This window comes from Poecile atricapillus, chromosome 8, assembly GCF_030490865.1.
Source record: "Poecile atricapillus isolate bPoeAtr1 chromosome 8, bPoeAtr1.hap1, whole genome shotgun sequence".
Classification (NCBI taxonomy): domain Eukaryota; kingdom Metazoa; phylum Chordata; class Aves; order Passeriformes; family Paridae; genus Poecile; species Poecile atricapillus.
In genome coordinates this window covers 5581109-5607214 of record NC_081256.1, presented here as the reverse complement: position 1 = coordinate 5607214, position 26106 = coordinate 5581109, and the positions used below count along the sequence as shown (strand labels likewise).

At 56.7% G+C, this 26106-nt stretch overlaps 1 protein-coding gene across 1 annotated transcript in view; it reads left to right on the top strand.

Annotated features, from left to right (window-relative positions):
- Window positions 1–25985, top strand: part of KIF1A (kinesin family member 1A) — a 41808-nt gene extending 15823 nt beyond the window's left edge. The window contains exons 15-49 of the mRNA XM_058844295.1: window positions 214–293; window positions 626–701; window positions 2704–2783; window positions 3035–3141; window positions 3708–3791; window positions 3910–4090; window positions 4173–4245; window positions 4494–4587; window positions 4694–4842; window positions 4998–5176; window positions 5264–5401; window positions 6225–6482; window positions 10203–10321; window positions 10403–10488; window positions 10790–10928; window positions 11578–11746; window positions 12085–12175; window positions 12539–12657; window positions 12807–12862; window positions 13543–13651; window positions 13762–13828; window positions 13918–14002; window positions 14345–14450; window positions 16408–16434; window positions 19292–19406; window positions 19642–19775; window positions 19915–19976; window positions 20087–20232; window positions 20477–20689; window positions 20839–20916; window positions 21216–21340; window positions 21473–21619; window positions 21719–21911; window positions 21987–22105; window positions 23175–25985. Of these exons, the coding sequence (XP_058700278.1) occupies window positions 214–293; window positions 626–701; window positions 2704–2783; window positions 3035–3141; window positions 3708–3791; window positions 3910–4090; window positions 4173–4245; window positions 4494–4587; window positions 4694–4842; window positions 4998–5176; window positions 5264–5401; window positions 6225–6482; window positions 10203–10321; window positions 10403–10488; window positions 10790–10928; window positions 11578–11746; window positions 12085–12175; window positions 12539–12657; window positions 12807–12862; window positions 13543–13651; window positions 13762–13828; window positions 13918–14002; window positions 14345–14450; window positions 16408–16434; window positions 19292–19406; window positions 19642–19775; window positions 19915–19976; window positions 20087–20232; window positions 20477–20689; window positions 20839–20916; window positions 21216–21340; window positions 21473–21619; window positions 21719–21911; window positions 21987–22105; window positions 23175–23217 (4047 nt within the window). The 3' untranslated portion in view covers window positions 23218–25985. The remainder of the gene's footprint in view (window positions 1–213; window positions 294–625; window positions 702–2703; window positions 2784–3034; window positions 3142–3707; window positions 3792–3909; window positions 4091–4172; window positions 4246–4493; window positions 4588–4693; window positions 4843–4997; window positions 5177–5263; window positions 5402–6224; window positions 6483–10202; window positions 10322–10402; window positions 10489–10789; window positions 10929–11577; window positions 11747–12084; window positions 12176–12538; window positions 12658–12806; window positions 12863–13542; window positions 13652–13761; window positions 13829–13917; window positions 14003–14344; window positions 14451–16407; window positions 16435–19291; window positions 19407–19641; window positions 19776–19914; window positions 19977–20086; window positions 20233–20476; window positions 20690–20838; window positions 20917–21215; window positions 21341–21472; window positions 21620–21718; window positions 21912–21986; window positions 22106–23174) is intronic.
- The last annotated feature ends 121 nt before the right edge of the window (window positions 25986–26106 follow it).

Here is a 26106-nt window from a genome sequence, read left to right as displayed (position 1 = left end):
GCTCCTGGTCCAGCATGGTGCAGCAGTGGGCTGGTTTTTGTGCCTCTCTCTTTGAGGATGGGACTGATGGAAAGATGTGGGTGAAATGCTGCTGCAGCTTGTATAAACAAGCCTGAAGCTGGAACCCCTGTCCCACTGAAGCAGGCTGGGCAGAGTGGCCAGGTGTGCTGCCCACAGGATGCACTAACCCCCTGTTTAACCCACCCTTGCCAGGAGACAGAGAAAATCATTGCAGAGCTGAACGAGACGTGGGAGGAGAAGCTGCGTAGGACAGAAGCGATACGGATGGAAAGGTGGGTGGGCTGCGGTGGAATGGGACAGGATGGGATGGCACAAGTGGCATTCCTTGGCCATTTCCCATCCTCTGCACTCTGCTAGACCAGTTGCATTCTTGGGGCAGCCAGTTTGAATGTCCAGCTGGATCCTGGCTTGCCCCCTGGGAGCCCCATGTGGCCACCATGGCGTGTGCTGCACAGGTGTGCTGCTCTGAAAAACCTGAATTGTCACGAGAGCTGTAGCAAGCCCTGCATTGTAATCCATGGGACAACCCATGGGCTTCCACCCTACTGCTAGCCCCAGGGGTGCATGGAGTTTTGACAGGCACTTCTTTCTCTTGCTCCTTCAGGGAAGCGTTGCTGGCTGAAATGGGGGTGGCCATGAGGGAGGATGGAGGCACCTTGGGCGTTTTTTCTCCTAAAAAGGTAGGATCATCCTATTCTCTTCTTCCTGGGGACTGGTTTGTACCCCTGCAGCTCCCTTCTGATCCACTCTGTCACAGCTGGCCAGTCCTATATACTTCACTAGCCTTTTCTTGGCTCTGAAACCTCTGAGGGAAATTCCAGCATTGAGCCTGCTGGGTACAAACATGGGTAGAAATCCATGGGTGAATGTCCACCCTCCACTGCTGGCTTGCTGTCCCCCTTCACGAGGGTATTTGCTGATGATCATTCTCTTGGACTTGAGTGTTAACTTATAAAATTTCATACTTTCAGATATTTAAAATTGCTGTCTCTGAAGCGAGCAAGTCCTTGCTGAGAAATGTGGGTGGGCGAATATTCCATCTCTTTATTGCTTGTAACATTTGGCTTGGCCAGACCTCTTAAGTGTATATGTCCTCAGCTCAGGTGGTGATAAAGGTTTCACAGCCTTCCCCTTACGTGGCCCAGTGGACTTTTAGGATAAACTTGTACACTGTTGTGTTTTTCTTGTCCCAGCTGCTGCCTGTTAGGACTCCAGACCTTTGGGTAGGAAGCATGGGGGTTTATTCCCCGAAGCAGGTTGGTCTTGGAGGTGGGGCATTGCTGTGGTGGTCTTGGTGCCTCCTTGCTCTTCAGCTATCTGGCAGGTGGAAACTCTTCTGACTTCTCCAGTGGCTGGTGAGGAAAGTTAGCATTGATATGTGCAAACTCCATTTTGTTATGGGCATTGCATTTTGCTGTCCTCCTGTGCACTGTGGCTGGGGTGGTTATGGCTCCAGGAGCTCAGTGGAAGGTCACCCCCAGCTTTACAAATCTGGACAAAAACTGCAAGTGAAGGAGGTCTCAGCCCCCAGGGCTGTATGTCTGTCCAGTGGGGCCAGAGGTTAAATGTTACAGCCAACTTCTGCCAGCCACCACGGAGAAGAGCCCACCTTTCCCTTGACCTCCAGCTCTGCTGCCCTGTTTGCAGTGAGTCTCTGCTGTCAGCCAAGGCTTGTGGCACCATGGTGGGGGGCCCTCTCTGCATGCTGGGTCTCAACAGGCTGACAAGGTGTTCCTTACAGCCATTGTTGAAACTCAGAACTTCTCCCACTGACTCATACTCTTGGGACTGCCCCTGTTCCCTGAAGGTGTAATCCCTGTGGCCAGAGAGGCCAGTGGACAGAGGAGAAATTTTCCTCTTATCAAGAACAAAGTGGTTTGTGACCCAGGGGAAGAAAGGGCTGCAAGGGATCTGTTAGGAAGAAGACCAGAAAGTGAAATTCAGTCTGCAGATAGGGCTTCAGGTCTGCACTGCTTTTGAATGAACCTCTAGGATCTGCTCTTTTTGGATGCATCATCTGGTGTACAATCAGTAGAGGAAAACAGGCACTTTTACTTCCTTTTTGACCTGACAGGGGGCAGGGTTAGATTAGGTATTGGGAAGAAATTCTTTGCTTTGATGATGATGATGAGGCCCTGGCACAGGTTGCCCAGGGAAGCTGTGGCTGCCCCACTCCTGGAATTGTTCAAGGCCAGGTTAGATGGGTTTTGGAACAATCCGGTCTAATGGAAGATGTCCCTACCCATGGCATGGGGGTGAAGTGAGATGAGTTCTTGTGTCCCTTCCAAGCCAACACATTACATGATTCTATAATACACAGCACAGGTTAGAAGGGTCCTGCCTTCTGAGACATATCAGGGATTCCCTGTGGGAAGGTTTTGGCATTGTGCTGGGCCTGTTTGGAACATGAATTTTTGAAGATGGCCAGAGGAGGGGTAACTAGGACTCAGCCCTGTGAGGAGGAAAGCAAGGAAGCTTGTAGAAGCGTCTTCATGCCAGCCTCTCTGCAGTCCCCTGGACAAGTACACCCGTCTGGACATGTCACCCTGAAGACACAGAGGGCAGGATAGTCTGTGCAGAGGCAATCTGCAGCGCTGCTGAGCTCCCCACTTCCTCCAGAGCACCCCTCAGTGCCTGGGTAGGCAGGGCACACAGGGGTGACTCCTTGTTCGTCTCTCCCAGACACCGCACTTGGTCAACCTGAATGAGGATCCGCTCATGTCCGAGTGTCTTCTCTACTACATCAAGGATGGGATAACAAGGTGAGGGCCAGGTCCCATGGAGCAGTGGGAGCATTGTCCATATCTCAGTGCCTGACTGCCCCAGGTGGGCAGTGGGGTGACAGCTGTCCCCAGGCTGGGCACTGTTCCCAGGGCATCCCCAAAGTGCAAACCCCCAGGATTTTGGTCTTGCAGTGCACCAAGGGTTGCTCCTGTCAGCTGCAAGGATGGGGCTGGGGGGAGACTCAGGAAGGGCTGCTTTGATGGAGGATTGAGCTAGATTTCCCCTGCAGGGTTGGCCGGGAAGATGCTGAGAAGAGGCAGGACATCGTTCTCAGCGGGCACTTCATTAAAGAAGAGCACTGCCTGTTCCGCAGCGACACCAAAACTGGTGGCGAAGGTATTGCTTGTCTGGAGGGGCTTCACTGCCCTGGGGACCCATCCCTCTGCATGTCCTCAGCCCCTGCCCCCAGCTGAATGTCCTGCCCTCCTCAAACTCGTTGGGCTTTCCTGCATGGGTATGGCCTCTCCATGCTTCCAGACAAGCTACTCATGGCTGGGAGGGCAGCTCGCACAAGGCATGTGGGAAGAAAGTAAAGTGAGATCAGGGCAGGATGCCTGAGCAGGTATCTCCCACTCAAGATGTGGAGTGGAATCCACCCCCCAAAATTGGCAGGAACCTGGGTGTGGGAGATGAGCCTAAGGAGGATTTGCCTTCTGGAGGCTCTGGTCTCCTCTCACATGCAATTTCCAGCTGCCCTTATGCTTGGGATTGCTCTGATTAACATCAGGTTGGCCGAGTCCTGTTAGCTGCCCTCGGTGTGGGCGCTGCTGGTGGGTACCACCCACACTTGGGGTGCTGGCTGAGGCAGCTCTCCCTTCCTGAGGCTGCTGGAGCAGGACACAGAGGATTTATCCTTCATCTTCCACCTTACCTTCACTCCCCTCTCCCCCCCATCTCCACAGTGATAGTGACCCTGGAGCCCTGTGAAGGTGCTGACACCTATGTGAATGGCAAAAAGGTGACAGAGCCCAGCATCCTGCGCTCAGGTGGGTCTCTGGGGCTGGCACATCAGAGCTGCTCCCACCCAACCTCCTCCCATGAGGGCCCTGCACTTGTCCCACGTTAAACCCACACCTTTCCCCCACCCCGTGCACATCCCCGCAGGAAACCGCATCATCATGGGCAAGAGCCACGTCTTCCGCTTCAACCACCCCGAGCAGGCTCGGCAGGAGCGGGAGCGGACGCCGTGTGCTGAGACCCCCGCAGAGCCTGTGGACTGGGCGTTTGCCCAGAGAGAGCTGCTGGAGAAGCAAGGCATCGACATGAAACAGGAGATGGAGCAGAGGTGAGAGCACAGGCAGAGGTGCCGGGGAGTTGGGTGTTCACATCCAGGTTGGTCATCCTCTCCTTCCCCCATTTCCACCTAGGCTCCAGGAGCTGGAGGACCAGTACCGGAGGGAGCGGGAAGAGGCAAATTACCTTCTAGAGCAGCAGAGGCTGGTAGGTGGCCGGGATGTGGCTCCTTTGCAGGCTGCCCAGGCATGACTGAAATCCTGGCAGATGTTTGTGTGGGGTGGATCTGTGCTCTAAAAACAAGTGCAAATCTGTTTTTCCTGGAGTTGTCGTCACAAGCACTGATCCAGAGCAGGGAGGAGGCTGTGCTCCTGCAGGGAAGAGCCGTGTAATGTGGCAGCATTTAGGAAGGTGCCACCAGTGGGTTGCATCACCTCTCTTCCTGTTTCCCCCAGGACTATGAGAGCAAACTGGAGGCTTTGCAGAAGCAGATGGATTCTAGGTATTACCCTGAGGCAAATGAGGAGGAGGAAGAACCTGAGGATGAAGGTGAGAGCTGAGGAGCCACCACGAGGTTTTGATGCTCTCTGTGGGAGTGTGAAGAGTGAACTGTGGGTTGATGTAGTGGGGTGACTGTCCCTCCATGTCCCCACAGTGCAGTGGACAGAGCGGGAATTCGAGCTCGCCCTCTGGGCCTTTAGGAAGTGGAAGTGGTACCAGTTCACCTCCCTCCGCGACCTGCTCTGGGGCAACGCTATCTTCCTCAAGGAAGCCAATGCCATCAGCGTGGAGCTGAAAAAGAAGGTGGGTGGCTGGGCTCCTTCCTGGCTCACTGCAGCACCCACAGCAGAGGCCACAAGAACAGGCAGCCAGGACATGCTGAGGAGAGGCGGCCAGAGGCAGCTCACGAAGCCTTCTGTCCTCCCAGGTGTCTCACCAGCCCCTCTGCCCCTCTCCAGGTCCAGTTCCAGTTTGTGCTCCTCACGGACACACTGTACTCACCTCTCCCTCCCGACCTGCTGCCTCCCGATGCTGCCAAGGACCGGGAGAAGCGGCCCTTTCCCCGGACCATTGTGGCTGTAGAGGTGCAGGACCAGAAGAACGGGGCAACACATTACTGGACCCTGGAGAAGCTGAGGTGGGTGAGACATGGCTGTGCCAGGAGGGTTTGGGTGCCCACAGCCCTGTGTCTCACTGCCACCATTGGCATCCCCTCTCCCTGCAGGCAGCGCCTGGACCTGATGCGTGAGATGTATGACCGAGCAGCAGAAGTGCCTTCCAGCGTCATCGAGGACTGTGACAATGTGGTGACTGGAGGAGACCCTTTCTACGACCGCTTTCCCTGGTTCAGGCTGGTCGGCAGGTGAGCGCTTTGGCTCCTTCAAAGCGTGGCTGGGACCCAGAGATAGTCCTGCAGGAGGAGACACTGCCAGCGCTGCCCACCACGTGCGGGGCACTCATCCCCCTGTGAGACTCCGGTGTGACAGCTCTCCTCCGTGTTGGCTGCCAGCACCCCAAGGGACCCACGAGCTGCTGGCAACGCTCCTGCTGCCTGCCACGACCCAGTGCTGAGAGCCACAGGCTCCAGGCTTGGTGGGTGCGGGGGCCTGTGGCTGTCCAGCAGGCAGGGAGCCTGTGCCGTTGTGACCTCCACTGCGGTGGGCATGTGTCCCTGTGCACGCGCTGGTGTCTGAGCATCTGTCTGTACCGTGTGTACCGCGTGTCTCCGTGCGCTTCCTGCACACCGGATGGAAGGGTGCACTGCCAGCAATGAAGATGGGCCACCCTGGAGAAGGCTAGGGCAGGGCACAGGGGGAGCAGGGGGCTGAGCTGCGTGGCCTGGAGGCATTCCCCCGTGCTGTAGCACAAGGAGGGATTCTCTCCAGCAGCAGGAGTAGTGGCGAGCCTTTGTGCCACCTGCTCTGTCCCTGCGTTCCCTGCAAAGCCAGCAAAGGGAGTCCCCAACATTCACACTGGTTCCGTGGGTTGCTCTTTTGTCTGGCTGTTGGTGGCTTAGAGATGCACCAGATGGGCAGGTCTTTGTTCCCAATGTCCCTTGATTTAAGCAGACAAAAAACCCACCCCAAAACCTAACCAAGAAAAAACAAACAAAAGCAAAATTCCTGTTCTTTCTGTTTGGAACAGCTGGTGTTAACATGTCTTCTATCTTGTTGTACTAACCTTAGTTCAGATATCTCTGGCTGCAACAGCTCTCCTCTTTTCAACACATGCATGAGCGAGCGCATGGCTGATCTCACCCCCTCCCCTACCTTCTCGAACCCCGACTCCGACATCACCGAGCCTGCTGACGAGCAGCACCAGGGGCAGGAGGAGGAGGAGGAGGAGGAGGAGGACCTGGAGGAAGACATCTTTCCGGAGTGCCCGCTGTGTGATGGCCGGGATCCATTTTACGACCGCTTCCCCCTGTTCAGTTTAGTAGGAAGGTTGGTGAGGTTTTAGGAGAGCATGCCGGGAAGGACCTAGCTCTTTCGCATGAGGGAACTGCTTTTGGACACGACTCCCACCTCCGGGGCATCCCGGAGGTGCAGGGGGTGGCCGGCTGGGATTGCCGCCAAGCCCGGGCGCCTGGCGAGGTTCCCGCTGAGGTAGGGCTGTGAGAAGCATAGCGGTAGCGAGGGATGGCAGGGGAAGGCGGACGGGGCCTTCCTTTATGTGGGTACCTTTTTGGGAGAGACCCTGAGAAGTGCAGCTCTGCTGTGTCTCCAACACCAAATGAACCAGGGGAGCCACCTGGGGGTCTTGGTCCCGGGAATTTCTGTCCCAGGAAGGAGCACCTCCCACCTGGCTTGGGATGACCTTATGGTGCCGCTGAGTGGGGACACACAGACACTTCAAAGCCCTGTGTGCCTCTGGCACTGGCTTGGCTATCCCGGCTGCGTTGGTCAGTGTGAGCCTCCCTGAATTTGGAGGCTTGGATGTCCCCAAGTGGTTGTGGGGGATGAAGCTGAGGGGACTGAGGGGAGAGCTGGGTGCAGAACAGAGTGTCAAAAGCAGTGTTTGGTCTTACCAGCTCTAGCCAGTGCTTGGCTTGGGGCCATACCTGCCAGCTTGGCATAGGAGATGTCCAGGGAGGTTGTGGGGACCTGGGTGTAGGCTCCAGCTCCTCTTTAGCTGGAGCAAAGGACAAGAAACTTTGATATCTCATACCTGTTGGCTGGAGGTGCTCTTGGGCTCCATCAGTCTTGGCTTGGAGAAGCCCACCAGCTGCCCCAAACCTGGCTGTGCCACCAAACCTGGAGCCATCTGTCCATCCCTAGAAGGGCATGAGGAGCTGCCAGCTTTCTCGGGGGTTTTTCCAAGGGGGTGTGCACCAGGAGCTGTTCTGAGAGCCTTTGCCTCAGGCAGGGGCTCCCTGACTGGGGTGGGCTGGGGCTCCTCTTCCTCAGTGTGCCAGAGCCAGGCAGAATGGTGGGAAGGAGTGACCAAAGCAGGCAGAGAGGGTGGAGGTGGGGTAAGAGTCCTGCAGCCTCAGACCGAAAGAGCTGGGTTCTTCCCCTTTTATTTTATTTTTTCCTTTTTCCTTATTTAAAAGAAAAAAAATATCAAAACAACCCCAAAACTCTCAAGGGCACCTCAAAAAACCAAACAAGGCCCTGTGGCAGCGGCCCCACTCCATGCCGGGGGCGTGTTCCCCAGAGCTTGGTGCCTCCTGACTTCTTTTGAGTCTGCCCTGGGTTTGGCTCCCCGCGCAGCAGCTCCGCCGGCCACATTTCTTGTGAAGTGTGTTTGGATTGGTTTATGATTGGATCCTTGTCTTTCATTTTCTCTTTTTCTTTCTTTCTTTCTTTCTTTCTTTCTTTCTTTCTTTCTTTCTTTCTTTCTTTCTTTCTTTCTTTCTTTCTTTCTTTCTTTCTTTCTTTCTTTCTTTCTTTCTTTCTTTCTTTCTTTCTTTCTTTCTTTCTTTCTTTCTTTCTTTCTTTCTTTCTTTCTTTCTTTCTTTCTCTCTCTCTCTCTCTCTCTCTCTCTCTCTCTTTCTCTCTTTCTCTCTTTCTCTCTTTCTTTCTCTCTTTCTTTCTCTCTTTCTTTCTCTCTTTCTCTCTTTCTCTCTTTCTCTCTTTCCCTCTTTCTCTCTCTTTCTCTCTTTCTCTCTTTCTCTCTTTCTCTCTTTGTCTCTCTGTCTCTCTGTCTCTCTGTCTCTCTGTCTCTCTGTCTCTCTATCTCTCCTCTCCTTCTCTCCCTCTCTCCCTCTCTCCTTCTCTTCTTTCTCTTCTTTCTCTTCTTTCTCTTCTTTCCCTTTCTCTCTCTCTTTCCCTCTTTTTTTTTTCCTCTCTCTCTCTCTCTTTCTCTCTCTCTCTCTTCAATTTTTTTTTTTAAATTTTGGTTATTTTAAGGGTTTTTTATTTTTTTTTTTAGCTGCTGGCTCTATCTCTTCAAAGCTTTAGCAAAAATTGGGGTTATTTCACTTTTGTCTTCCTTTGGAAAGGCTTTTCTTTGATCTGAGCATGCCATCTTTGCACCTCACCAATCTTGTGGTTAGTGTCCCTGCCCTCCTTCCTCTAGTGACACACTTGTACCCCTCCTCCCTGCCTGCCCCACCTCCTTCCCTCTCTTCCCTGCCCTCTCCAGTCCTCTGCTTCCACTCCAGCTGCCCTGTGATTTCGGGTGGGTGGGTGCACACAGATCCCTGCGCTTCAGAGAGTTCCCCATGGTCACAGGGCTCTGTCCCAGGCATGAGGTCCTGCTGGGAAGCCCTGACATGGCCCAACCACTTGTTCCCCATGGTATCTGAAAAGAGATGGGTTGAGATGGGCCCATCAGGAGATAATGATTTGGCATCACCTGCTTCCACAACTTGAGTCCTTTGAGATGCTTTGGGTGGAAAAAGCCTCGAGGAGCAGTTGAAGGTCAATGAGAGTCACCAGAGCAGGGGGAATCTCCGGACTTGGGGGTCGGGGTGCAAGTGCAGGGCTGCAAGAGCCCCCTGGGCACTTTGGGCTGGCATTGAATAAGAAGATTCCTGTGAGGCTGGGACATCCTGAGCAGCACAGCAGCTGCCTGGAGATGCAACCCTCATGGGAGCCTCCTGAAGTAGAGATGTTCTTGCCAGCCCCAGCACCATCCCACCCCACCACGATGCTGGCAGGTGCCACAGGGAGAGGTGCCAGGCACCCCATGCCCCATCTTGCTGGAAGTGGTGCTGCTAGCTCCCACCTTTTGGCAGGGAGCTCAGTGCCAAAGGTGACTTGTCACTGTGGAGGGTACAGCTTGCTACCATGGCCAGAGCTGGATGGCCACTGGAAGCTGGCGGTGAGGTGGAGGGAGGCAGCAAGAGGACCCAAAACACTTGAGAAGCAGAGAGAAGTGGCCTGCCAGGAGGTGCTGACAGAGACATGGTGCAGCCATCGTGTTGGACTCTGGTGGCACCTTACCATGGGAGCATCAGTCACCTGGATGCTGCAGAGAGCAGGGAGGCTCAGACTTGCCAGGCAAGTCCATCCCTGTGACGTGCTGGCCGGTGGCCCAGGACCCCAAAGCCATATGTGTGAAGGGATGGGGAGGGGGGGATGCACAACCTGATGCCACCAGCCACACAATGCAGCCTCCCTCTCAGTGGTCTCCAACACTGCAGGCAGAGCCAGGGCCATGAACCCCCAGCAGGTTCACCTCTGGAGGTCCAGGACCTCGTCCTCTGACCTCCTTCACTCCTGACAGCCTCCATCTCTCTTGTCACCCTTCCTTCCCGCTGTCTTGCCCCTGTCCTCCCCATGGTGACTCTGCAGCTGCCCCCCTAGTCATGTTGCAGCACCTCCTGCCCAAGTTCTCCAGCTCTCTACCACACAGAAGGTCCTCTCGCCCTACGGCTTCACGGTGGCACCAGCGCAGCCCTCTCCCCTCCTACCTGCCATGGAGGTGACAGTCAGAGAGGTCTGCAAGTCTGGTGTGTTCTGTGGTGTTGTCCATGGCGTGTGCCACCCTCCTGCCCACCCTCCTGCCCGCGGCACGCTGCCTGCCCGCTGCCCCCAGCCCCTTCGCCTTGCCCTGGCTGCCTTCTCTTTAGTTTTGCTTTGCAGCGCTGCGGTCGCGCCCTGAGCAGTGACCTGGGATCCCGGCCGCTGCCGGCCACGCCAGCCGTGCCTGGGGACTCACGGGTGGGAGCAGTGACCGCTCTCCCCCCTGTTGTGTGTCCCCCCCTTCTCTGGCAGGGCCTTTGTCTACCTGAGCAACCTCCTCTACCCCGTGCCCCTGGTCCACCGCGTGGCCATCGTCAGCGAGAAGGGCGAGGTGAAGGGCTTCCTGCGTGTGGCTGTCCAGGCCATCTCAGGTAGGAGAGAACCTCTCCCACAAAATGTGCCCCTTGCATCCCCTGCATCTTCTGTGCTGACTCACCCTCATCCTCCTCCAGCGGATGAAGAAGCCCCCGACTATGGCTCTGGTGTGCGGCAATCAGGGACAGCCAAGATCTCCTTTGACGACCAGCACTTTGAGAAGGTAAGGTGGGGCCGGCTCTTCGTGGCTGCCCATGGACCCCAGATCCCTGCCTGCCACCTCAGTGCTTCCCCATGGGGATGCCCAGGCTCCTAGAGGTGGAGGGAAAGGAGTGTGCTCTCGGTCCACCAGGCAGACCAAGGCCTCGGGCACCCACCAGTGCATCCTGCCCTTGCCCATGTCCCAGGGGGCTGCCATGGGGTGGGAGAGGAGAGCTGGAGGTGCTTGGATGCTTGGGATGCTGGCTTGGAAGCGGGACCACCCTGAGGACAACCAGCATCCCTGAGCTCCCCTCCTGGCACAGTTCCAGTCAGAGTCGTGCCCAGCGGTCGGGATGTCTCGCTCGGGGACCTCTCAGGAGGAGCTGCGCATAGTCGAAGGTCAGGGGCAGGTCAGCGACGTGGGTCCTTCTGCCGATGAAGTCAACAACAACACCTGTGCAGGTGAGGAGCTGTGACAGGCAGTTTGGGAGTGGCTCCCTGCACCCAGCCTCTTGCACCCTTCCTGGCATTGACAGCCCACTGCCCCAGTGGGGGGCTGCTGGCAGACAGAATCACGGAATCACGGAGTCAGCTAGGCTGGGAAAAGCCTTAGGGTTCAACCTATGACCTGACACCACCTTGTCAACTTCCATGGCACTGAGTGCCACATCCAGGCTTTTTTTAAACACCTCCAGGGACAGTAACTCCACCACCTCCCTGGGCAGCCCCTTCCAATGCTCAATCACCCTTTCTGTGAAGAACTTATTCTTAATGTGCAACCTAAGCCTCCCCTGGTGTAGCTCAAGCCTGTGTCCTCTTGTCCTGCCACTGGTTGCCTGGGAGAAGAGAACAGCCCTTACCTACAGCCTTAGGCTACAACCTCCTCTCAGGTAGTTGCAGAGCATGATGAGGTCTCCCCTGAGCCTCCTTTTCTCCAGGCTAAACAACCCCAGCTCGCTCAGCTGCTCCTCACAGGACTTGTGTTCCAGACCCTTCACCAGTCTTGTTGCCCTTCTCTGGACATGCTGCAGATTCTCAGCATTGTTCCTAAATATTCCTAACACTGAGGGGAAGACATCCTGCCTTGCTAAGGGCCTTCTCCTCCCTGCAGCAACCCCAGAGGATCTTCTTCTGGACAGCCCGGAGAAGCCTGCACCGGACGGGCCACTGGAGGTGGCTTTGGACCACCTGAAGCTGGGCAGCATCTTCACTTTCCGTGTGACAGTCCTGCAAGCCTCCAGCATCTCTGCAGAATATGCTGACATCTTCTGCCAGTTCAAGTGAGCCCCTAGTGCCCCCCAGCCCTGCTTCTTCCACCAAACTCCAGCCATCATTCACCTGGGGGCTCATGGTGAATTTGGGAAGTTTCCTTCACCTCTAAGCCCTTTGTGGATGGGGAGGCAAAACCAAGGGCTGTGAAATCTGCCCAAGCACTTGTTTAGTCACTAGCAAAAGGCAAGGAGAGATTCCCACCAGCTTCGGGAAGTCCTGTGCCAGCCAAGGGTGCAGACAGCAGCCCCAGGGGGAATAGGCTCTTGTTGTGGTCCCTTGCTTTCACTCCCCTCCCTTCTCTAGCACATCCCCACACCACTCAGAACAACCTTCCTTCCCTCCACAGTTTCATCCATCGCCATGATGAGGCCTTTTCAACAGAACCCTTGAAGAACACAGGACGAGGGCCACCCCTGGGCTTCTATCATGTCCAGAATGTGCGTACCCCTCTTCTACCACCCCTTTGCTGCTGGGGTCTCTGCAGGGCCATTGACTGGGTCCTCTCCCAGGGAAGCAGATTCCTCCTGGCTTTCTCAGCCCCTCACAGACACCCAGCTAAACCAGGCTTAGACATGGTGGACATGCAGGAAAAACACCAAAAGTTGCTGTCATCCACCTGAAAAGGCTGGGATTTCACTGCAGTGGTCTTGGTGGGGAGAGCATCCCTGAATGGGGGGAGGAGAGGGTGAGGGATGCAGGGGACTCACAGACCCTTCCACATCCCAGGTGCTATTGCTGGCTCTACCCCCTTTCCCAGCTAAACTGCACTGCCAGTGGCTCAGCAGCTCTTTCTCTTCTAGATCGCTGTGGAGGTGACAAAATCTTTCATTGAATACATCAAGAGCCAGCCAATTGTGTTTGAGGTGTTTGGCCACTACCAGCAGCACCCCTTCCCACCCCTCTGCAAGGATGTCCTCAGGTGGGCACACCTGGGCCACCCCCAGCCTCTGGCTGTGCTAAGGGCTTCTGGTGCTGCCTGGGGACCCAGGGTGGCCCCAAGGCACAGGTGGGGCTGGCTGGGTTTGGGGGTGCCTGGAGATGCTGTAACCAATCTGCTTCTGTCTGCAGCCCACTGAGGCCATCCCGACGCCACTTCCCTCGTGTGATGCCACTCTCCAAACCAGGTAGGGGACCCAGCCTCCTACTCTTGTGGCCATCCATAGTTCCCATGTTGGGTGGGTGTCCCCTTCCCCAGAGGGACCAGTAAGGACCCCAGAGGCACCACAAAATGTACTATGGGCCGCAGCACCTGAAAGCCCTAGACACCCATTTCCACATGGGAATTCCCCATTCCCACAATACTCAACAGATGGAAAGCCCCCATTCACCTCCTGCAGAGCAGCAGGGAAGAGGTTCCTTGCCCTGGGTGGCTCTGGTGGCCACCCAGCCCCAGTGTCCCACAAGGGTGGCAGGATCCCTGCTGTGCTGAGACCCCCAGCTGTGGGGGTTTGGCTAAAAACCAAACAATGGTCAAAACACCAGCACAGGGGGAGCCTCCCTCTGGTTGTTCCCAAGCAGTGCCTGGAACAGCACTGTGTGTTTTGGGATATGTCCCTGCCAAGCCTGCAGGCACACTGTGTGCATCCTGGGCATGGGTGAGGCCAGTCTCTTGCTGACACCCCATGCTGGGGCAAGGGAGAGGCACGCCAGTGACCAGCAGGGTCCCTGGATGAGGCTCTTGTTGCTGCCTCTATGCGTGCCCTGAGGTCCCTGACTGCTCTGCCTGTTCCCTGCCATCACAGGCCTCACTCCAAGTGCCAGCAGCAGGCTCAGCCTCTTACCTGTCTTTTCTGACCCCCTGCAGTGCCTGCCACAAAGCTGAGCACCATGACTCGGCCCAGTGCTGGCCCCTGCCAGTGCAAGTACGACCTGATGGTCTTCTTTGAGATCTGTGAGCTGGAGGCCAATGGCGAGTAAGTGGAGAGTGAGGGAGAGGAAGAGGGCAGCAGGGGATTTGCCCAGTGCTCAGCACCTCTGGGCAGGCTGGCAGGATTCTGTGTCATGCTGCAATCTTCTCTTCCAGCTACATCCCTGCTGTTGTGGACCACCGTGGAGGCATGCCATGCCATGGGACCTTCCTCCTTCATCAGGTACTCTCTGCCCAAGATGCTGTCCTAGCTGACTCCTGCTGGGACCTGCGTTAACTACTGTCCCTTCTCTCTGGCCTCGTGGGTCTCAGGGCATCCAGAGGAGAATCAGTGTCACCTTGGTGCATGAAACGGGCAGCCTCATCCACTGGAAGGAAGTACGGGAGCTGGTTGTGGGTAAGCCAAGCCAGCCCCCAGCCCACTGAGCTCCCAGGCATCCTCTCAGACTGTTTCTTGCTCACATTCCCATCTTCCCACATGGAGCTTTATGCCTTTTCTCCTCTCCTGCCCTGCAATGGTAAAGCAGCAGCTGCCTGGCAGGTGACACTGGGACACTGTGTGGGCAGAACACCTCAGCCCCTGCCACCATGTCCAGGAGCTGGACCGGGATCTCTGGTGCTGAATGATCAGCAGTGGCCTGAATGGCCAGGGGGGTGCAGGCAGCCTGCCCCTGCCTTCACAGGGACCCTCACAGGGCCACTGCCTGTCACCTCAGAGGCAACTGTGCTGCGTTTGCAGGTCGAATCCGGAACACCCCAGAAGCAGATGAGTCACTCATCGACCCCAACATTCTGTCCCTGAACATCCTCTCCTCCGGGTACATCCACCCCTCCCAGGATGACCGGTGCGTGACGCTTTCTTTCTTGCTCTTCCCCTGCTGTGGTGAGGGATGGAGGGGTTGAGTAGCAGCCCCTCTCTCCCCTGGAAGGCTCTTGGCCCTTCTGCTGACCCACTGCTGCCTTCAGGCAGGTTTTTTCTGAAGCTGCACGAGGTCTTGGGATACAGGGCTGCCAAACCCCTTCTTCCTCCTCCCCAAGGCCTCGCTGTGTTGGGGAGGGCACTAAAGGGAATTTGTGTGTGGGTCCTGGTCTCTGGTGCTGGCTGTGATGGGCTGGCACAGGGAGGCAGTTGGTGCTGGTGCCAGGAGGATGTCCCAACTCCATGGCTAGAGGAGGCTTGGGTGTTTGTCCTGTGTGCCAGCAACTTTGCTGGAAAGGGCACTTGGCACCCATGGCAGATCCCTATCTGTGTGTAACTAATGCAGGAAAGCCATTCCCACCCACTGTGGGTCTTCAGGGATGCCCATCCCTTCCTGCCTATCCCAGGGGGCTGTCATAGAACCACAGAGTGGTTTGGGCTGAAAGGGACTTTAAAGATAATCCCATTCCTCACCCCCTTCTACAGGCAGGGACAGCTTCCACCAGACCAGGTTGCTTAAAGGTGTCCCCACCGTAGGTTTGGCAGGGTGTGAAAGAATTGGGACCAGAAGATTTTTATCTCCAAGATCTCCCTGTGTGAGTGCTGCAGTGGCAGGGGGAGTCGTGGGTACGGAGGGCAGAGCTGTGCTCTGCACCAGGGCTACTGGTGGAACTTGGGGGAGCGGTGGGGATCTCTGGCTAGAATGTGTGCATGCAGGCAGCTGTGACAAGACGGGGCTGGTCGCTGCCAGCACTGGGAGCAGCAGGACTGGTCCTGCTGTGTGCGTTGTGGTCACTGGTGTAGGAACATCCTGGCAAAGAATGGGGACCACTTTTTCCTTCATCTGCTTTGTGATCACCACTGTCCCAAGGAGGCCTGTCCCCCCTGTTTTTGGGGGAATGATGGGAGTCTGGATAGGATTTGGCACCCTGAGCACTCTCTGGGCAGCTCCTGGACACGGCAGAGCAACCTGCACAGAGTATCTGGGCAGCAGAGACGAGTCCTGGGGTCAGCACTCGTGCAAGTGCCGGACCAGGAGACTTTGTCACAGCCTTGGGGATACAGAAGGAGGCCAGATGGGGATGATCAGATGAGGAGGGCCCAGCCCAGTGGAGCAGTGGTGTTTTTTTTGCTGGGAGCTGGGTGGCTGTGGCACCCGTGGGCTCTTGGGGCTGTGCAGTTTTTGGTCAGCTCCTGATCTGTTTGATTGTCTCATCCCAGATGCAGCCATATGAGATCTTCAGCATGCCTAAGGTAGCCTGGCAGGAGGGATATGCCTCCTGCTCTGCCTTCCACCCCATGAGTCCTGCAGGACAAGGGGACACGGCTCAGGCTGGGGGAATACTTGGGGTGTGGAGTAAAGCGTGGAGACCCCATTTGGAGGCACAGACTGGTGCACATGTCATATCTGTCCCATATCTATTCCGTGGAGCTTGCCCACGGCGAGGCAGGGGGAGGAGGGGGTGGCCAGCTGCCTGCAGGGCACTAGCTGCAATGCCCCCCACTTCCACTCCACATGCAGACATGAATGCTTCACCCTGCAGCTGTGAGGACAGGCAGAAGGAAGGCAGAGAGCAGAGCCAGTGCCCACTTCACCCTCCTCCCAGCCGCTTGCTCTCCCCGCTTTGCTGCCTTGTGCCACGCAGCCTCCATTGCCTGGAGCAGCCCTGGCTTCCCCTCTGCAGCCTCCCCAGCGCCCTGGAGCCACTCAGGCAGAGGCTGGGAGAGTGGCTCAGCTCTCTCCTCAGCACGCATCCATCCCTGCATCGAGCGCCCAGGGCGGAGGCGCGGGGGGCAGTACCTGGTGTCCCCCCTCGCTTCCCTCAGCTGCTACTGCCCATCTAAGCCCACACTAACCATGTGATTGTTTTGTGTTTTCGCAGGCAGTTTCTTGATTCGGATATGCCTAGGTATTATTTGTTTCCATTGGTTTTTTTTCCACCCCTCCTTCTTCTCTCCTTTCTTTCTTTCTACCCCCTTGCCTCGGCACGCTCACTCCCGCCAGAGGCAGCACTTGGACATCCAGCCCCTCATCCCTTCACATGCCCCATCCCTCCTCCCTCCTGCGCTGGCACCTCTTGCTCACTCGACCCCTTTTGCTGTTCGTTTGGGCCACGCTCTGGCTGGCTGCCGCTCCCCCTCGCACGCCTGCGTCTCCATTGCCTGATTTGGGTTTTATTCTTGCTTTTTGACTTTGCTGCTCTCCCATCTTTTCTGACATCTGGCACCGAGTGTGCCGGACCCTCCATTGTCTCCCGCCCCAGCCCCAGCTCAGACCCAGGTGCTGCTTGGAGTAGGGCTGGTGAGGACAGTGGAATTTTTGGGGCTTGTCCTGCCCTTTCCTGGGCACCTGGTAACGATGGCAGCGCTGTAGTTGGTGTGGCAGCAGCTGCCCACCCTGTGCACGGTTGTCCTGTGTGTGTAGGTGCGGCATAGGGGCAGCGTGTGTCCGTATGCAGGTGTGACAGCGGGTGCATACGTGGCACAGACTGTTGTGGCCCCGTGTAAAGGGGCAGTGGCTGTTTGGGGACTGCAGGCTTCAGCTGGGACCACTGGGTGAGCCTGGCATATGCACGAGAGATGCCAGATTTGTGGATGTGCCACCAGCCTCCGGATGGGAGCATTGTTGAGGCCTCAGGGAAGGGGCCCACCACTGTGGCCCATGGCAGAAGAAGAGGGACATGTGCCTGGGAGACAAGGGATGGAATGTCCTGAGTCCTGGCACGTAACTTTGTGTCTGAAGGTTGTCCTCCCGACAGCAACTCAAAGCTGGTCGTGCTCAGATGTCCGAGGGCAGAGCTGTCCCTGCAGCAGCATTCTGTCCCCTCCCAGGATGCAGGAAATGGGATACAGCATTGATCCAGCCCCCCCAATGCAAGAGATGTGGGCTCACATTGGCACTGCCTGTGGTCTCTCAGCACAGTGATGCTTTACTTGTGGACCAAGGGATGGGCCTAGGAATCACCTGCTGTGTGAGTGGCAGTGGGATATCTCATCCCCCCAGCTGGCACTGTCCCAGGGGACTGCGCTGGGTGGGAGCTCCTTGCCCTGGAATGGCACAGGGGCAGAGTTAAAGGCATGGGGAGCACGTGTGCTTCCTTCCCAGCTGCTGGACCATGAGGAAAGTGGGAGGCAGAGGGTTCTCACCCGGGCTGGTAAGCCTCTGTCTGCCCTTGCTGAGCTCCTTTTGGTTCCCATTTTGGGTTCAGCGAGGCTGGAGCTTCCTTGGCCAGTGGTGCTATTATGTGTGAGTCCCTTCAAGAGGGGCTCTTCTGACCTGTCGTTTTTCTGTGTGTGTACATGTGTGTGTTTGTCCTTGGGTCACCTTCCACTTATAGCATTTCGCTGGGAAATGACACTAGGTATTTCACGCGCACCTGCTCGGTCTGGTCCCTCCTGCTTTTCTCTTTTTCCCCTTTGCCTCCTCCCTTTGCTTTTTGCTCTTTCTCCCCTCCCCTGAGGCTCCTCTTCTCCTCCTCCTCCTCGGGGAGCGCTCTTTTCTTAAGCAACCTGTGTCTGCAAAGCAATCCTTCGCCTTGGCTGTGTCTCACACTGGTGGGGTTATGTATTTTATACACCTTTTGAAAGCGTCACTCTCCCTCTTCTTCCAACACGGGGGATATTGCAGTCAAGAACCTCTCCCTACTCCTGCTGGCTGCCCTGGCTCTTGTTAAAATTGCTCCTCAGCCACCTGGATGCTGCTTCAGGGACGTGCTGAAGTGTTCTCATTGAGATACAGCTGAACCACAGCTTCCTGATGCTCAGGCGGGAGCCGGGGCCACAGCAGCTCTGAGCAGTTTTGGGGAGTGGGTGTACCATAAAGCCAATGCTGACCCCGGAGGGAGCCCAGGAGTGGTGAAGGGGGTGAAATGGGGATCCCCCATGCTCTCTCACCAGAGCCACCTCCTGCTTCCTCACCCTCAGTTGCTCAACCCAAGGAGGGCAGCTGCCACTCTTGATATGGGTGAGCTGTGCCATCCTCTCCAGGATCCTGTAGGCATGGGTGAGTGGGACCAGGTGTCCCCTGCTCCTTCTCCCAGCCTGGGAGCCATGGAAAACACAGCAAAGGGGCCTGAGGCAGCAGAGTGGGAATGGGGCTGGCAGTGAGGGTACAGCAAGAGCCAGGGGAGGCAGCCTGACAGGGGCCAGCCACCAAATCATGGTCCCCAGCTTCTCACTGGGGCCCAGGGATGGCAGACAGGGGCAGCCCTGGGGAAGGGGACCTGGCTGGTGGGGGGGCTGTGCTCCCAGAGGTGGGCTGGTAGCACACCCCTAGTGCTGAGCATCCTCCCTCCTTTCCCTTCTGGCCATCATCACCCAAATGGTGACAGCTCCTGCTCCTGGCAGGGACTGGGAGGTGCTGTGCCCCAGGCTGGATGGTGGGGACTGGCCCGGGTGCACTGGGGGTGGAAACCCCCGCTCTGAACACAGGGGTGGAGCATGAACCCTCCTTCGCCCTCCTTTGCCTTCCTAGCCTGCTCTGCCTTGCCTGCACCCCATCTAAGCCCCCCACTCCTCCCGTGGTCCCTTGTCCCCAGTCCATTGGCCATTTCAAGGGTGCCATGTCCTCTTCCCACCATGCCTTGTGCCCTTTGCCTTGAGCCTGTGCCCTCTGGAGTGGCTGTCCCCATCTGTCCCCACTGCGCATGCATGTCTGTGTGTCCTTGCAGGCCTGCTGCAGCGCTGTGGGGGGGACAATGACATCTCCTTGCTCACCTGCCAGGGGTTCCAGATGGTTTTACTGGCCCTGCTGGGTTCTTTTGGCAGGACTTTCTACCAGTTTGAGGCGGCGTGGGATAGCTCCATGCACAACTCGCTGCTGCTCAATCGTGTTACCCCTTACCGGGAGAAGATCTACATCACCCTGTCAGCTTACATCGAGGCAAGGACCTTGGTTGGGGTCACTATACATCAACAAAGTCTGGTGTTTCCCCTGCTGCTGGGGTGCAGCCAGCGTGAGCCCTTCCTTAGCTCTTGCTTATGGGGTGCAGGGTTCAACTTTGTGCTTGGGGGCCACATGGGACCCCAGGACTGGAACCTGCTGGGCACAGGGTGGGAGGGACCTGCTGGGCTGCCACCCTGCAGCACTCCTGATGCCTCTCTCTGCCCTACTGCAGATGGAGAACTGCACTCAACCTGCCGTCATCACCAAAGACTTCTGCATGGTTTTCTACTCCCGGGATGCCAAACTTCCTGCCTCACGCTCCATCCGCAATCTTTTTGGCAGTGGCAGTCTGCGGGCTTCTGAGAGGTACCAGGGTGCTCCTGTTGGGGACAGGAGAGCCATCACCTAGGGACTGGAGCTTTTCTAGGGCATCCCAGCAGCCTGGCTAAAAAACTGGGGTGTGGGGATGGGACAAAGCCAGTAACACATCTCTCTTTGCTCCCAGCAACCGTGTGACAGGAGTCTACGAGCTCAGCCTCTGTCGTGTGGCTGATGCCGGCAGCCCAGGTGGGTGCCACACCTCTGCCCAGGAATTCAGCTGGGGCAGGGAGGCACAGCCAGGCCTTTGGGTTAGGGGCTGTGCATCTGTCCCCCCAGCTGTGTCTCTGTGTCCACAGGCATGCAGAGAAGGCGCCGGCGTGTTCTGGACACCTCTGTAGCCTATGTCCGGGGAGAGGAGAACCTGGCTGGCTGGCGGCCCCGCAGTGACAGCCTCATCCTTGACCATCAGTGGGAGCTGGAGAAACTCAGCCTTCTGCAAGAAGTGAGAGTCTGGGCTAGAAATGGGTTGAAACATTGCAATTCACAGCTCCACTGGTGCTGGAGAGATCCCCCACCCTGGATGACACAGCCATCTCGGTTGTGGGAGGAGGCAGGAATAGGACTGTGCTCCCGTGTATTGCTGCTAGCCAGGTCCCAGCAGATCCAAAGCTAAGGAATAAATGGGGTTAAGGGGGGCCTGGGTATGGGGGAAAGGGCCACCCCTGATTCTGGGTGCTTGTGCTCAGGTGGAGAAGACAAGACACTACCTGTTGCTGCGTGAGAAGCTGGAGACGACCCAGCGCTTGGGCATGGAGACCCTGTCCCCATGTTCCAGTGAAGATTCTGAGTCCCGAAGCACCTCCTGCATCTCCTCCCCACTCTCTGCTGATGGGGCACCTGAAGGCCGCACCTCTCCCCCTGAGACCCCCAGCGAGAGGCAGAAGGAGCTGGCTGTGAAGGTAGCATCCTGCAGCAAACCCAGCTTGTGGGGATGAAGCCAAGAAGTGGCTTCCAACAAGGCAGCTGGGGGTTGTGGGGGGAGAAAGCCCAAGAAGAGTGGGAGGTGGAATGTGCCTCATGCCCCACTGTCCTCCTCTTCTCTCTGCAGTGCTTGCGCCTGCTCACGCATACCTTCAACAGGGAGTACAGCCACAGCCACGTCTGCATTAGCGCCAGTGAGAGCAAGGTACTGCTGCTGCCCCAGGCTCTGCTGGGCTGGTGGGGCCAAGGAGGGGTGTGTGGCTGGCAGGGGAATGGCTGGGTGGGGGCCAGATGGGCACTATGGCACAAGTCACGTCTCCTCTAGGGTGTCTGCTCCCTCTGCTTGCTCTGTTTTTCCCCAGAACTGGTGGCTCTCAGGACTACGCCAGGAGAGGACCCTGCCAGCCAGGGGTCTTGCATCTCCCTGTCTGAGCAGGAGCCTGCTCCTTTGCATGTGCCTGGTTTTGTGCAGAAACTCTAGCTCACACCTCCATTACTCCACAGCTGTCTGAAATGTCCGTGACCTTGATGAGAGACCCTTCCATGCCAGCTCTTGGGGTCACCACTCTCACCCCGTCCTCGACCTGCCCATCACTGGTGGAAGGATGTTACAACGCCATGGAGGTCAGGTAAGAAGCTGGCTGGGAGGTTCTGGTGACATATGCCAAACAGAACAGCTGAATCACCGGGACATGGTCCTTGTCTATGGATGTTCCCTAGCCATCACTCTTCCTACATTCCATCCTCTCCTCCTTCCCCAGACCCCCCCAGGTTTCCTCCAGGGCAGAGAGCCCCGATTTGGAACCTGTTGTAGAAGGAGAGCACAAGAAGTCCCCAGCCCGCCGGCCTGAGGAGGAAAAGGAGCCCCAGCGGTTGCTGGTGCCCGACATCCAGGAGATTCGAGTCAGGTAGGAGCACCTGGGGCAGCCACCTATGGGCAGGGAGTCCATGCCCTACCATTGCCACCTCCTCATGGTCTGTATCCCACCCCTTGATCCCTTCTGCAGTCCCATCGTCTCCAAAAAGGGCTACCTGCACTTCCTGGAGCCTCACACCAATGGATGGGTGAAACGCTTCGTGGTGGTCCGGCGTCCCTATGTCTACATCTACAACTCAGACAAGGATGCGGTGGAGAGGGCCATACTCAACCTCTCCAAGGCCCAGGTGGAGTACAGTGAGGACCAGCAGGCCATGCTCAAGGTAGGGTACTGGGAGCTAGCCCCACTCCACACACTCCATTGAGTGAAGGACTAAGCTCTGGCTCTCCCCTCACAGACCCCGAACACATTTGCGGTGTGCACGGAGCACCGGGGCATCCTGCTGCAGGCAGGCAGTGACAAGGACATGCACGACTGGCTCTACGCTTTCAACCCTCTCCTGGCTGGATCCATAAGGTACCAGGGGCAGCTGGGGGAAGGGGGGTGCAGAGAAGCCATTGCTGGGGGGCTGCAGGCTCCCAGTGCTTTCCCTGCTGCCGCCCCCAGCCAGGTGTGGGGAGCATCTCCTGTGCAGAGTTGTGCCTGGACAGGCTTTCAGCTGACAAAACTTGGACCATATTCATTTTGAATTCAGCTCACCCACATTTAAATGCTTCAGTCTAGGGCCAGATTCCAGGTAGTACAGAGGTGTTGTTCTGAGCTCAAAGCAACATTCATGCCTGGTGGCAGGGCCACTGGCCTGTCACTGTTCTTGAGACCATCTCACTGAGTTTTTGGGACTGTTAAGGAAACTTTCCTGTCCAACCATCCAGGAGCCACTGTGGGAGTCACACAGGCACCACCTGAGCTGGAACTGAGGCCCCTTCACAGCAGGTGGCTCCAGTGAGCTGACAGCTTGCTTGACTTTCTACATTCACCACACACGCTCAGGGCAAGGTATCCTAACTGGCTCAGTCACAGGTTTCCCATAGCGGAGACTCTGACATCTCGAGCCTTAAAATAATTTAATCACAGTGCAATAACAATAATAATAACAGCTGGAGCTGAGTGTCTCTGGGAAAGGACCCTGAACAAAGGAAACCCTGAGCTTTTACACCCTCTTAGTCTAAGGACACCGTTCCTGTCCCTGTCACTGTGAAGGACTCACAGTGTCCTTCACCTGGCTTTGCCACAGGTCCCTGTGCCCTTTTTTATGCAAACGATCAGCAGTTCACAGACTCTTGCCTCAGGCTCCCACCCCTGCAGCTCAAATCAAAGCTGCACACCAAGCTACTGCACTGAATGTTTTCATTCCTCAACAAGACAATCTCATGGACTTCTTGAGATCACCACAAGTGGCAGGACTAGGGGAATAGGAATAAATGCACAGAAATCTGTGTGCTTTGGTTAAAGAGGCTTTAATTCTGTGTCCCTCCAGCTGTCTGGATTCAAGTATCAGCCTGGAGGTAGGACACTGTACCTGGGAGTCCAGACTTCTCCCTGTCCACATCTCTTAACACCTTTTGTCCCTTGTTTTCTAAATCAGATCCAAGCTGTCCAGAAGGAGAACAGCCCAGATGAGAATCTAACCTGAAAAACACCCTCCACCTCATCCGTCTGCTAACAGGATCAAGATAGCTGATTCTGTCTGAAGACTCCCCATGTTAATATCTGATCTTTCACACCATCTGCTGCCCCAGCTCTCTGCTCCATGGAAGGACCTGTCTTGATTCACAGCTTCACGGGGGAAACTCACTTCTGTTTGTAGCTGCAAAAGCCTGGACCTGTCTGGGCAGGTTCCCTGTGCACGTGCCATCTTCTGCCTGTCCCTCCATGGGTGACCTTCATATCACACCATCTAACACTCCAAAAAAGGTCCCTATCAGAAGGAGGGAGTGAGAAGGGTGGTTTTGGCTAAAAGCTGGTCTTTGATCTAGAGAGATGGGAATGCAGTAAAGCTCAGAGCTGGGAGAGCAGGAGGAATTGCCCTCAGGTGAAGGGAAAGTGGTAACTTATATGTGAGGTTTCCCTAATTTATCGGTGTTTCTGCAAGAGACAGCAGAGTAAGATCAGGTGTCAGTACTTTAAGATTATATTTATAAAGTATTTATTTCTATTTACATCACAAAAATACCCTAAGTTGAGTCCTGGCCCCCAGCCAATGCCTCCCCCAGGCAGGGGAGAGCCTTGCTGGTGGGCTGAGGTTCCGGAGATGCCTTCCCCGGGACATCCCTGGCTTGTGCCTGGCAGCAGCGCAGCTCTCACCCTCACTCTATGCCCTTCCCCAACTATTTGCTTTGCCATCCCCTGCAGCTTAAAACTACTTTTCACCTGACCAGTGGCCAGACAGTCCACCATGTCTTCCCAAAGAAGGCAATTGCTACCTGTCCCATCTACCTCTGGAAGGGAAGAGCCCACAGTTTCAACTGGCCAGGGCACCCATGTCCCTGCAGATGGGTCACTGCACTTTGGAGCTTGGTCCTACTGCAGGGAAATGGAGACCTCTGGCTATGGCTCTGTCTGTCACACCATGCTGGGCTACCCTTTCCAACCAAAAGCACTTGGGCCACCTCCACTATCACAGCCTGGGACCCCCAGGTGTCACATCCAAGGGATTTCCCACTCTTAGGGCAGGATGCCAAGGATCCCAACCCTGCAGGGAGTGTGGAGGTTCAGGTGGAATGGGAAAATTCCCCAGGAGCCATGACTAGGAATGACCATCCCACCCTACAGGATCCTTCTTGTCCTTTCCCAAAAGGGCTTGCACATCTCTTCTTCTCCTAGCAGGATGACAGACTCAAAGCAGATCAAATGGTGTCAGGGTGGGGATGGGGCTTCTTTTTTCTGTTCTAGCTGGTGTTTTCTCACTCTTCCTCTGCTGCAGAAGCAAGCACCCACCTCTTCCCCACCCTGCCTCCATCAGCATGTTTATCTGGGGGCTTCTCGCATTGGAGGTGTTTTTGCTGAAAAGACCTCCAGCCATCACTGCTTCCCACCTCCTCCAGCAGCAGCTCTCTCTTCTCCCATTTCTCACCCATGGTTAGATGTTTTTGTTCAGGGCTTCCCAAGTGGCCAGCAGCATCTGGCACAGCTCTGTGTTGGAAGCTGAGCATCTTCCTCCGTGCATCTCCCAGGCACCCCCAGCTCTGCTGTCTCTTGTCCAGCACAGCTGCGCCTTGGCTCTGCCACACCTCCCTGCACTGTCTGTGGGGTGTGCGTGTGTGTGTGTGTGTGTGTGTGTGGGACGTGGTGCTGTCTTCTCATTATATTCGTGTTGTGGGGGGCACAGATAGGCAGGGACATGGCAGAGGAGTAGAGGTTTGCACTGGCCCCCTTGCTGCATATCAGGCACCCTCTAGCTTGGGTTTCAGGTGACAGAAAGAATTTGGGGATTCTTCTTGAGCACATGCTGGTTCTGCCTGGCCTCGCCACAGCTCCTTGGGCATCTTACCCCATTACTACAGCCCAAATCTCCAGTGGGGCTGCTCCCTCTCAGCCCACCTCCCCTGCCCAGGACAAGCTCCCCAGCAAACTGGGCTATTTTCCTCTCTGTGATCGTTTTTAGACCTGGAGGCCAACTTGTGCCCTTTCTGTATGAAGAGATGCCAGCCTGGAGGCACAGAGAGGCTGAGCTGGGGCAATGCAGGGTCCCAGGCTGCAACATCCTGGCTCCCGTGCTCTGAGCAAGGACTAGTTGGTACCATCCCAAATTTCAGTGTAAGGGGCTAAAGGTGGAGAAACAGCGGTACCTAAGGGGAGGCTCCTCCAGAACGGAGGCAGCTTCTGGCAGAGACGGGACCAGTGTCTGTCAGGGACCAGACACAGGTCCACTGGCCAGGGCTGTATGGTGCTGCCTGTGCCACAGACAAGACGCAGCCAGCTGAAGGGCATCCTCCAGCCAGAGCCGAAGCCTGCCTGAGGCCAGCAAACCTGCAGAGCAGACGGCTGGGCTGGAGGTGGGAGCCGAGGGGAACAGAGCTGCCCGCTGGGTGCGGCACTCGGGCCGCTCGTCACCCCGCCAGCAGCGCTCTGACCGGCCCCGCGCTGCTCCTCACGGCCCTGCCACGCATCCCCTCGGCAAGGAATGCAAACCGGAGGTTCCAGCACGACTACAAGCCCAACGGGAAGGGAAATTCCACACGGCAGCGGGTGGCACGGAAGGCAGGCAGGCAGGCATCGGCGGGAGGAGGAGAGAGGCCGCACTCCCCGCTCTCCGGTTCCCGCCGGCGCTCCCTGCCGTGTGCCAGGGGGGGCAGTACTGCGGGTCTTGGCCGTCCGTGCGCACGTGAGGCTTGTTCGGTTCTGAAATAAATGTCGCATTTAACGCAATTCCCGTGCGCTGAGCGTCCTCTCTGGGGCTGGCGGGGGGGGGGCAGCGGGGAGCGGGGCGGGAACGGAGCGGGCGGCCCTGAGGGAGCGCCCCCTGGCGGGCCTGCTCAACCCGGCGGGGCAGGGGGCGGGGTGACGGCGCTGACTGA